This window comes from Leptodactylus fuscus, chromosome 7, assembly GCF_031893055.1.
Source record: "Leptodactylus fuscus isolate aLepFus1 chromosome 7, aLepFus1.hap2, whole genome shotgun sequence".
NCBI lineage: Eukaryota > Metazoa > Chordata > Amphibia > Anura > Leptodactylidae > Leptodactylus > Leptodactylus fuscus.
In genome coordinates, this window is record NC_134271.1 from 84,375,269 (window position 1) to 84,387,663 (window position 12,395).

The 12,395-nt window shown below is 46.4% G+C and overlaps 1 protein-coding gene across 6 annotated transcripts in view; it reads right to left on the reverse strand.

Moving 5' to 3' along the window:
• TTC7B (tetratricopeptide repeat domain 7B) overlaps positions 1 to 3,349 on the reverse strand; it is a 65,645-nt gene extending 62,296 nt beyond the window's left edge. For all 6 annotated transcript variants that reach the window (XM_075282382.1, XM_075282380.1, XM_075282379.1 and 3 more), the window contains exon 1: positions 3,163 to 3,349. In XM_075282382.1, coding sequence (XP_075138483.1) covers positions 3,163 to 3,283 — 121 coding nt within the window. In that variant the 5' untranslated portion in view covers positions 3,284 to 3,349. The remainder of the gene's footprint in view (positions 1 to 3,162) is intronic.
• Between the last annotated feature and the right edge of the window lie 9,046 nt (positions 3,350 to 12,395).

The following is a 12,395-nucleotide window of genomic DNA, read 5'->3' on the forward strand; positions in this document are numbered from 1 at the left end:
ATATAAGACTCCGTTCCCACAGAGTAACACACAGCTCATTTAGACACGTAAACACGTGTCAGAGCGAGGCGCTTCAAAACAGATCCCATTGAATTCAATGGGTACCAGCTTACGTGCGCTACACATTGAAATCAATGGGAGGCTTTATAACCCATTGATTTCAATGTGTAGCACGCGTAAGCTGGCAACCATTGAAGTCAATGGGATCTGTTTTGAAGCGCCTCGCTCTGACACTTGTTTTACGTGTCGAAATGAGCGGCGTGTTACTCCGTGGGAACGAAGCCTAAGAGTGCATATATGATACAGGCGCACAATGCTGGATAGAGGGGTGTGACTACATACAAGGTCCTATATATAGTATGTGTATCATACAGGTGCACAGTCATGGATATCAGGTGATGTGAATATATACTATGTCCTGTATAAAGGAGGTGCTTAAGTCATATAGGTCACACAGTGATGGATATGAGGGAAAGTGTATATATACACACTATGTCCTGTATATAGAGGTGCACAGTGATGGACATAACTTTAGTGACTATATGCTATATCCTGTATATAAGGGGTGCACATGCCATACAGGTACACAGCGATAAATATGAGGAATGGGATTATATACTATGTCCTGTATATAAGGGGTATATATATCATACAGGTGCTCAGTGGTGTATATGAGGGGTGTAACTATATACTATGTCCAGTATATAGGGGCGTACATGTCATACAGGTGCATAGTGATGAGTATGAGGGATGTAACTATATACTATGTCCTGTATATAGAGGTGCACAGTGATGGACATGACTTTAATGACTATATGCTATGTCCTGTATATAAGGGGTGCACATATCATACAGGTACACAGCGATGGATATGAGGAATGTGATTATATACTATGTTCCCAACAACTACAGAGGGATCTGCGTCAGCAGCACGCTGGGGAAACTGTTCAACAGCATCATCAATAACAGAATCCTCACCTTCCTCACACAACACGAGGTCCACAACAAGAGCCAAGCAGGGTTCATGCCAAACCACCGCACCACAGACCATATCTACACCCTCACAGCCTCATCAAGACCCACATCCACAACACCAGAAGAGGCAAGCTATTCGCCTGCTTCGTGGACTTTAAGAAGGCGTTCGACTCAGTATGGCACCCAGGCCTGCTCCTAAAACTCCTAGAGAGTGGAATAGGAGGAAGAACGTACGACGTCATCAAGAGCTCGTACACTGGAAACCAGTGCAGTGTGAAGGTGAACGGGAAAAGGACAGCATACTTCCAACAGGCCCGAGGGGTCAGACAAGGCTGTAGCCTGAGCCCAACGCTCTTCAACATCTATATCAATGAACTGGCTACAGCCCTAGAGGCCTCACCTACCCCAGGCCTCACCCTGAACAACCGTAAGGTGAAGTTCCTGCTATACGCCGACGACCTCCTGGCCCCCACCGAGAAAGACCTCCAAGAAAGCCTGTCAGTGCTGGAAAAATTCAGCACCACATGGGTCCTACCCATCAACCAGAAGAAGACCAAAGTCATGGTATTTCAGAAGAAGGGCCACAACAAAGCCCCCACCTCACAATTCACACTGAACGGCTCGACTATGGAGGAAACCAACAGCTACACCTACCTGGGGCTGGAGCTCAGCCAATCAGGAAGCTTCAAAGCAGCAATAGAAACCCTGAAAGCAAAAGCCTGCAGAACCTTCTACGCCATCAGAAGACAACTGTACCACCTCAAACCACCGGTGAGGGTCTGGATGAAGATATTTGACGCAGTCATCTCCCGATCCTTCTCTATGGCAGTGAGGTTTGGGGCCCAGCCACCTACCCAGACCAGTCAAAGTGGGATTCCAGCCCAACAGAGAACTTCCACCTGGAGTTCTGCAAATACCTGCTCCATGTCCATCGCAACACCACCAACATGGCCTGCAGGGCAGAGCTAGGCAGACTCCCCCTATGGCTCACCATGCAGAAGAGGGTGCTATCATTCTGGACTCACATACAGGGCACCATCCCTGGCTGTTACCACCACCAAGCCTGGCTGAGCCACAGAACCCTGAGCAAACCCGATACCCCCCAACCAAGCATCAGCCATCTGCCAAGCCAAAACCCCTAACATGCCCTGAACAAGGCTCAAATAAAAGGAGTCATTGAGAGAGACTGAGCGCCCACAACCTGGAGATGGAGACGGGGCGACACAGGCAGACGTACAAGCCACGGGAGAACAGACTGAGCCAGCACTGCGACCAAGGGGCCCTAGAAGACAAGGCCCATTTCCTGCTACACTGCACCAAATACTCAGCTGTGAGGGCCGTCTACTACCAAAGACTCTCTGCCCACATCCCAGACTTCATATCTGCAGATGAGAAGAGGAAACTCTACATCCTACTGGGAGAAGAGGAGGCCACTGTGGAGATCGCTGCCCAATACGTGTCCAGCTGTCATCAAACAAGGGGAAGATGAGACCCCATGGACTGTTATACCCCCACTTTACTAGCTTTGGCACTGCCAAATATCTATTCGGACGTGCCAATAAAGCTTGTTTGATTTAATTTAAGGGGTGTATATATCATACAGGTGCACAGTGATGGATATAAAAAATGTATATACTATGTCCAGTATACAGGTGCACAGTGATGGGTATGACAGATATAACTATATACCATGTCCTGTATATAAGGGGTGTATTTATCATACAGGTGCATAGTGATGGATATAAGAGATGTGACTATATACTATGTCCAGTATACAGGTGCACAGTGATGAGTATGACAGATGTAACTATATACCATGTCCTGTATATAAGGACCTATATATCATACAGGTGTATAGTGATGGATATGACAGATGTGACTATATACTATGTGATGTATATAAGGAGTGGGTATATCCTGCAGGTGCTCAGTGATGTATATAAGAGATGTGACTATATACTATGTCCTGTACATAGGGGCTGCATATGTCATACAGGTAAACAGTGATGAATCTGAGGGGGTACATACTCATGCAGCCCCCCCATTTCTCTATTCACATCGCAGAGGGACAGACATCACTGACAGATCATTACAGTCTCATCTATGATATTGCAGCGCCCCTCCCTCAAGACCCGTACCCCCGGGTAGGCCGCATTTGGATCCTCGGCCTTTCCTGACGGCCCGTACCGTTAGAGATGAGCTTGGCGGAAAGCTGTTTGACAAGCTCATGGATCCGGTCCCACTGGCACTCGGAGCGGCAGCGCTCGATCTCCACCTCCAGCCGGGATCCGGCCTTCTTCGCGGCCATCTCTGACAGCAGCGGCCAGGCCCTAATACAGGCCCCGGGAGATAGCTGAGCAGCCGCCGGCCTGCCGGACACTGACAGAGCGAGCAGCTGCACCACCTCCCGGGGTGATCGAAGAACTGCAGCCAGGAAAACCAAACCTGACTGCGAGTTAAGGAACGACAGCACCACCAAGTGGAAAAAAGGGGACACTGCAGCCAGAGGTGTCAGGAGCCTGATTCCAAGAAGAGGAATGGCACCACCAAGCGGTGAAAAGAAAAACAGTGTGGGCGGGAGATCACTGCTAGTCACTGAGAAATACAGCGATGGGGGTAGCAGTGTGATAAATCTGGCTCATCTGTACACACTTTAGTGTAACTTTATATTACTGTACCCTTAGAGTAGCTCAAAAGGGGGTTGTCCAATTCATATTTTATTATTTAAACCCCTATGGACACGGCCCCCAAAAAAACCAATTGTGCCCAATCTCACAGCCTAGCGATGACGCTGAGCTCTGAAGTACGCTCTTCTAACAGTGGAAAGAAATTGGTACCAAAATTAATGGCACCAATATCTCCAGCACTGGGGCACAAACTGGGAAAACTGATAGTACGCTGAATTCAACGCATTGTCTTCCTTCTAGTGGTATATAAAACCGCACATTGACGACATGAAAGGTCCTCTTTAAATGACCATTAACTTTTCAGACTACTTAGTATAATTTTTTTTTTCACTGCAAGTATTTTATTAAATTTTCCAAGATAAAACAACATAAATCATAACAGTACCTGAATATAGGAATAAAACACACATACAATGTGGACTAGAGCCACCAATATGGAACCCAAGGCGGCCATAAGTAGCAAGACAACATAAACATTGATTATAGAAAGTGGGGAAGTGAGGGAGGAGGAGCAAAGAGAAAAGTAAGCGAAAGGATTAGAGGGAAAAAGCGGAAAAGAAAGAGAAAAAAAAAAACAAACACACACCAGAGAGGGTAATGGGTTACAAAGCCTCCCATTGATTTCAATGTGTAGCGTGCATAAGCCGGCACCCATTGAAGTCAATGGGATCTGTTTTGAAGCGCCGCGCTCTGACACGTGTTTACGTGTCTGAATGAGCGGCGCGTTACTCCGTGAGAACGGAGCCTTACATTCCAGATGTGGGCCCAGAGAGGGGCCTGGAGGACATCACGTGTCAAGCCCATAATAGAAGGACGTGAGATTCACAATGTGAGGTTATAGCTGTAGATACAAAGACACTGGTAAAACAAACGCCAACAGTGGGAGACCACGCTCAGAACTCATAGCCCAGAAACCTCTAATACACTGCAGAACGTTAGAATTCTAACCAGTAAAACCAAGTCTTGTTAAAAGCCTTATCCGTGTCACGCAGGAAGATAGTGAGGTTTTCTATTCGCATAATCTACTCGCTTCTAAAATTGTAGATTGTGGGGATAACGTCTATCCTTAGGGAGAGACCACCTTCTCAGGTGTGTGGAGATTTATACAGCCATAGTTGCTCCACTGCAAGGGAACATGGGAAGAATATGCAAATCTGTCTCCCAAGATGTAAACAGGGAGACAGTGCCTCTGTTATGCTGCCCTCTATAGCAAGCACCCTGAACATCATGCCTGACTTCCCAGAAGTCTTTACTGCAGTTTCTCAGCTACGGACGGCACCATTTCTGTCTCTTTGGACTTCATCAGCGCAGCCTAGAGAAAATTGATTTGGTTTAAGTGAGAGGCTGAAAGACCAGATTGTGGGGATAACGTCTATCCTTAGGGAGAGACCACCATAGTTGCTCCACTGCAAGGGAACATGGGAAGAATATGCAAATCTGTCTCACCTCGCATCATGCAGTAAAGACTTCTGGGAAGTCAGGCATGATGTTCAGGGTGCTTGCTATAGAGGGCAGCATAACAGAGGCACTGTCTCACTGTTTACATCTTGGGAGACAGATTTGCATATTCTTCCAAAATTGTGGAATACAAGTTCGGGCCGCGAGGACTTAGTCTCATGTAATACAGCATGTGATTTAAGACCAAAATGCATTGCACTATAATTAAAAATGCAGCTGCTTTCTGCCTGAAAAACCTCTCTAAGGCCGGGGCGCCTGGGGCCGGAAATACCGCGGGAAAAATCACGGCATTATACAGTAACAGCAAAGTGGATGGGATTCGTGCAAAGCCCATGCCCACTTTGCGGTAAAATCTGCAGCACGAACGTGCTGCGATTTCCAAATCCTGTGTGGTTTTGGAAATTGCAACAGGTCAATTATATCTACAGAAATGCCGGCAGCTTTTCCATAGATATAATTGTAATAGAAAGTCCACGGAGGAAAACTCTGCCAACTTTCTGTTTAACGCACTGCTGGAAGAACTGAGATGCGTTCCCGCCGCAGTTTTTCCCGCAGCGCTTTAGCAGATTGTCCTGTGGGGCCTTACCCTCAATTTCCTGCTACCAGATATCTCCCTTCTTGCTAATTTACAGTTCACTCCCTGTTGCTAGATAAGGTAAGGTCTGTCTATAGATACCATCCGAGACCTCATCACAGTGGAGGGGAAGGTTGTGTTTTCCTTCACAAAGAGAATAGAAAAAGGAATGGTTCACACACCTCACAGCCTGCACACACATCTGCAAACTTCTTGCTCTGTGCATAGTAATGAATATTCTGCAATTCTCACTGCTTGCAATGTAAGAAAACTTTTCTATGTATTTGTGTCTACTTCTGACTTGTGTAGTTATGTGAAGGTTATAATCATGTAATGTATGAAAAACATTGTTATCCTTTAAAGCTGAATGCTAGATATAGTTGCTTATGCTTAAAACTGGTATAATGTTATATGATAAGATGGCGCCTGCATCTAGGTTGGGTTCAAGAAAAACAAATGCTTGGCTTGCTACCAAAAGACAGCTCCCCAAGGTTACCACACAGGACCGGGAGTAGCTGGCTATATATGGAACTACTTAAACTTTTTCTGTTTGATTGAGATGTGCCATACCAATCAAGCATGAATATGAAAATTTACGTTATCTCTTACTTTCTCTGCTACTATTTAACCCCCGTGGTCTTAAATAAAAGTGCATCAGCACACATCCCTCTGCTAAGAGAGGAGTTAAAGAGGACCTTTCAGCACTTTTGGGCACATGCAGTGTTATATACTGCCAGAAAGCCGACAGTGCGCTGAATTCAGCGCACTGTCGGCTTTCCCGATCCGTGCCCGGTGTACAGAGCTTACGGTGCCGGTACCGTAGTGCTCTATGGTCAGAAGGGCGTTTCTGACCATTAGCCAGAGACGTCCTTCTGCCTCGCGGCGCCAATCGCGCTGTACTGTGGAGCCGGGAGGAACGCCCCCTCCCTCCCTGATATTACTCGTCTATGGACGAGCTGTGTGAGCAGAGGGAGGGGGCGTTCCTCCCCGCTCCACAGCACAGCGCGATAGCAGAAGGACGTCTCTGGCTAATGGTCAGAAACGCCCTTCTGACCATAGAGCACTACGGTACCGGTACCGTAAGCTCTGTACACCGGGCACAGATCGGGAAAGCCGACAGTGCGCTGAATTCAGCGCACTGTCGGCTTTCTGGCAGTATACACTCACCGGCCACTTTATTAGGTATACCATGCTAGTAACGGGTTGGACCCCCTTTTGCCTTCAGAACTGCCTCAATTCTTAGTGGTATAGATTCAACAAGGTGCTGGAAGCATTCCTCAGAGATTTTGGTCCATATTGACATGATGGCATCACACAGTTGCCGCAGATTTGTCAGCTGCACATCCATGATGCGAATCTCCCGTTCCACCACATCCCAAAGATGCTCTATTGGATTGAGATCTGGTGACTGTGGAGGCCATTGGAGTACAGTGAACTCATTGTCATGTTCAAGAAACCAGTCTGAGATAATTCCAGCTTTATGACATGGCGCATTATCCTGCTGAAAGTAGCCATCAGATGTTGGGTACATTGTGGTCATAAAGGGATGGACATGGTCAGCAACAATACTCAGGTAGGCTTTGGCGTTGCAACGATGCTCAATTGGTACCAAGGGGCCCAAAGAGTGCCAAGAAAATATTCCCCACACCATGACACCACCACCACCAGCCTGAACCGTTGATACAAGGCAGGATGGATCCATGCTTTCATGTTGTTGACGCCAAATTCTGACCCTACCATCCGAATGTCGCAGCAGAAATCGAGACTCATCAGACCAGGCAACGTTTTTCCAATCTTCAATTGTCCAATTTCGATGAGCTTGTGCAAATTGTAGCCTCAGTTTCCTGTTCTTAGCTGAAAGGAGTGGCACCCGGTGTGGTCTTCTGCTGCTGTCGCCCATCTGCCTCAAAGTTCGACGTACTGTGCGGCGTTCAGAGATGCTCTTCTGGCTACCTTGGTTGTAACGGGTGGCTATTTGAGTCACTGTTGCCTTTCTATCAGCTCGAACCAGTCTGGCCATTCTCCTCTGACCTCTGACATCAACAACGTATTTCCGCCCACAGAACTGCCGCTCAGTGGATGTTTTTTATTTTTCGGACCATTCTCTGTAAACCCTAGAGATGGTTGTGCATGAAAATCCCAGTAGATCAGCAGTTTCTGAAATACTCAGACCAGCCCTTCTGGCACCAACAACCATGCCACGTTCAAAGGCACTCAAATCACCTTTCTTCCCCATACTGATGCTCGGTTTGAACTGCAGGAGATTGTCTTGACCATGTCTACATGCCTAAATGCACTGAGTTGCCGCCATGTGATTGGCTGATTAGAAATTAAGTGTTAACGAGCAGTTGGACAGGTGTACCTAATAAAGTGGCCGGTGAGTGTATAACACTGCATGTGCCCAAAAGTGCTGAAAGGTCCTCTTTAATACCAACCTTTGTGTCTGGTATCAATACCTGGTCGCTAGCCCTTAGCTCATATCAATTAGGACAATGACAGTTACCCAGGATTATTGGTCAATTGGTCATAAACACAACTTTGACCTTATCAGTTACAGGTGGGATATTATTTACAGACGGCAACAGAAACCTATATACATAAAAAAAGTGGTTACCTAAGGAACTAAGACTGTAATGGGGTCTGTGTAAAATTAAGCAGCCTTAAAATTAATGCAATTCCAACTCAACAGGTGGAAAACTCAACCGCCTAACAAAGTTGTTATCAGAAATAACTACTTAAAGGGATCCTATCATTTAAACTCAATTTTTTCTGCCTATCACGTAAGAATAGCCTTAAGAAAGGCTATTATTCTCCTACCTTTAGATGTCTTCTCCGGGCCACCATTCAGTATATAATCCGGTTTTCACCAATATGCAAATGAGTTCTCTTGAAGCACTGGGGGCAGGCCCCAGCACTCAAACAGCACTGCGGCAAAGCCGACTGTGCATGCCTGCCGGCCGCAAAAAAAAAAACAGCGGGCATGCGCAGTTGGCTTTGCCCAAGGTCTAGAAGTTAGAAGCCAACCCCCGGAAGAACACACGAAGAAGACCCGTTCCTGAAGAAGATGGAGGTGGCGCTGGAGAGTTCTCTGTCAACATTTGGAACGCCCCCAGTGCTGCGAGAGAACTCGTTTGCATACCGGCGAAATCCGGGGTTTCTACGGAACGGCGGCGCGGAGAAGAGATCTAAAGGTAGGAGAAGAATAGACTTTCTTAAGGCTATTCCTACATGATAGGCAGAAAAAAATTGAGTTTAAATGATAAGATCCCTTTAACGGGAACCTGACAGATTGATTTGGGACAATAAGCCACCTACTTATGGACTAGTGGTTTAGTATCCCAAATAGCCCTGTTGTATTGATACCCACAATCACATAAAAAACAAAAGAACTAAAAACCTTTATATTTAGTTAGAGACAAGTCCTGTGAGCCTCATTGGACTTATCTCCAGTGCTCCCAGTGCCTGCACAGTTAATGTCTGGAGCATGTACACTGAAGCTGAGGTGTACTCCTCTGGCTTAAAGGCACTCAATCATTAAAATGCAATTTTTTCTCCCTAACACGTAGGAATAGCCTTAAAGGGATTCTATCATTAAATTGCAATTTTTTCTCACTAACACTTAGGAATAGCCTTAAAGAGGACCTTTCATCAGATTGGGCACAGGCAGTTCTATATACAGGACCGATAGCTCTTTACCTGGGGCACAGATCGTGAAAGCCGACAGTGCGCTGAATTCAGCGCACTGTCGGCTTTCCAGCAGTATATAGAACTGCCTGTGCCCAATCTGATGAAAGGTCCTCTTTAAGAAAGGCTATTCTTCTCATACCTTTAGAAGTCATCTACACGCCGCCGTTTGGTAGAAATCCCGGTTTTCTTCTGCATTAAAATTAGTTCTCTCGCAGCACTGGAGGCGAACCCCAGCGCTCAAACAGCGTGGCGTCCCCAATGCTACAAGAGAAATCTCCAGCAACGCCTCTGTCTTCGACTGGAACGGCCTCTCCCTGCGTCTTCTTCCAGCGCTGGCTTCAAACTTCTGGGCATGCGCAGTCGTCTCTGCAGTCGGGCCTCGGACAGAGCCGACTGCGCATGCCCGCGGCCGCTTACACAGTAAACTGGTGTAAGGGGCCATTTTTTTGTGGCTGCTTACGCAATAGCTGGGGTAAGCGGCCACAAGAAAATGGCCGTGAGCATGCACAGTCGGCTCTGCCCTGGGCCCGACTGTTTCTGTCTCCTGTCCAGTTTCTTGGGCAAAAGAGGGAAACCTGCAAAGCGGAGACTGGGCGCAGGTGTTAACCCGCCCTTAGTGAGAAAATTGCAATTTAAAGGGATTCTACCACTAAAACACATTTTTTTCTAGTTACCACGTCGGAATAGCCTTTAAAAAGGCTATTCGTCTCTTACCTGTGGAAGTGCTCTCCGCCGCGCCGTTCGTTCAAAATACCGGTTTGTACCGGTATTCTAATTAGTTCTCTCGCAGCGATGGGGGCGTCCCCATCGCAGGAGCAGCGATGGGGGCGTCCCCATTGCAGCTCGAAAACCGACCGCAGCGCCGCCTCTATGGTCTTCTGTATCCTCCCCTTGCTTCTTCAGCGTACTGTCGGAAGATTGGTCCCAGCCATAGTGCGGGCACCGCAATTTCGCGCATGCGCAGTACGTTTGGCAATCTTCGCCGAACAGAGCATACTGCACAGGCATCCGACAGACGCTGAAGAAGCAAGGGGAGGACACCGAAGACCAGAGAGGCGGCGCTGCGGTCGGTTTTCGAGCTGCAATGGGGACGCCCCCATCGCTGCTCCTGCGATGGGGACGCCCCCATCGCTGCGAGAGAACTAATTAGCATACCGGTACAAACCGGTATTTTGAACGAACGGCGCGGCGGAGAGCACTTCCACAGGTAAGAGACGAATAGCCTTTTTAAAGGCTATTCCGAAGTGGTAACTAGAAAAAAATGTGTTTTAGTGGTAGAATCCCTTTAATGATTGAATCCCTTTAAACTAAATATCTGCACAGATGAAGAAGTACAGCTGCTGAATATTGACTGTGTTACAGTTGGGCTATTTCGGACACTAGACTATCGGTCCATAATGTGGATTAGTGTTCCAAATTGTTCTGATCAGTTCCCTTTAAGTATAGTAATGTACATGTTCTGGCATTGCAGGTTACTTTGCGACCAGTAACACTAACATGTAATTCTGGGGTGCAGGATCAAGGGAGCACCAAAGTGTGATTCCATGAATTGCAGAGGTTCCATTTTATATACATTTTTTTTTTTTTTTTTTTTAATTCTAGAAAGTTATCCTATGGAGTTGGAAGAATCCCAGGCTTATCACCGGGGCAGTATGGATGTTAAATGAACAACTGATGCACAAAGACAGGAGGTGACCTGACAGGTGCACTGAAATTTGGGGCCCCTGAGTAGATTCCACATCATTAGACCCTTGACTGCACCTACCTGTATGACCTGGACCCTGTATACTCCTTCTTCCCCATCGATTAATCAAGCTCCGCCTTCTGTCTTGCTGGCTGTTTACTTTTGTGATTCCTCTTTTTGTCTATTAAGATGTCAGATGCCTTACTGTGTGAGAATGATGCGTTTTTGTTATTTTATCATTGTGTTTGCAGAATAAGTTCACATTTAACCCTTTCCTGATATCTGCCATACTATTACGGCAGATGTTGGGTATTTTAATATGGTAGTCGCTCAGGAGGCCATATTGACTGCAAGCCTTAATCCACCCCAGTGAAAGCGGACCAAGGCACCACATTCCCGGTGACATGAGCATAGAAGTGAGATCTGGGGCCGGCGATTCATTAACATGACAGCTGTGAGCCTCTTAAAGGATCCAAAGCTTGTCATAGAATAGCTTCTATTACAGGTTGCATAAGCCTGTAATAGAAGTCTAGGCATTTCTCAATACACTGCAATCCATTAGCAGTGTACTGAATTAGTGATCAGACCACTGGGGTTCTAGATCCCTAGGGGATCTACAAATAAAAGTGTGTGTGTATATATATATCTAAGAAAAATTCATCCCCTTTTCCCTAGAACACATATAAAAGCAAAAACTACAAACTTATAAAAATATGTGACCCATTCGGTAAGCACTGTAGCGGGAGAGAACAACAAAAGCCGTAACGCCATTTTACCTCCCATAAAAATTAGGATAAATAGCGAATAAAACAATAGACTTCCCCCAAAGTGGTAGAACTAAAAAGAACATCTGGCCCCCATATACCTTATGCAGCCCTGTACAAATATAAACAAGTTGTCAGAAATGTTTTTTTTTTCTGCAGTTTTTTTTTTTTTTTTTTTTTTTTAAGAGGTTAACATGTAAATAAAACAATATCAATTTAGTCTAGCCGTAATCTTACCAAACCATAGAATACAGGTGACAGCTCATTTTGGCTGCACCATGAACAAGAGCTATCGGTGCCGCCACCGTAGCTCTTCACAGTCAGAAGGGCGTTTCTGACAGTCAGTCAGGAATGACCTTCCTCACAGCAGCGTCTATAGCGCTGTACTGTGAGAGTGGGGAGGAACGCCCCCTACCCTCCTGATAATACTCGTCCATCACCACAAAACGTCATTGCTGGACGGTAAGCAACACCCCCTCTCACAGTACAGCACTATAGACGCTGCTGTGAGGAAGGGGCGTTCCTGACTGACTGTTAGAAACGCCCTTCTGACAGTGAAGAACTAT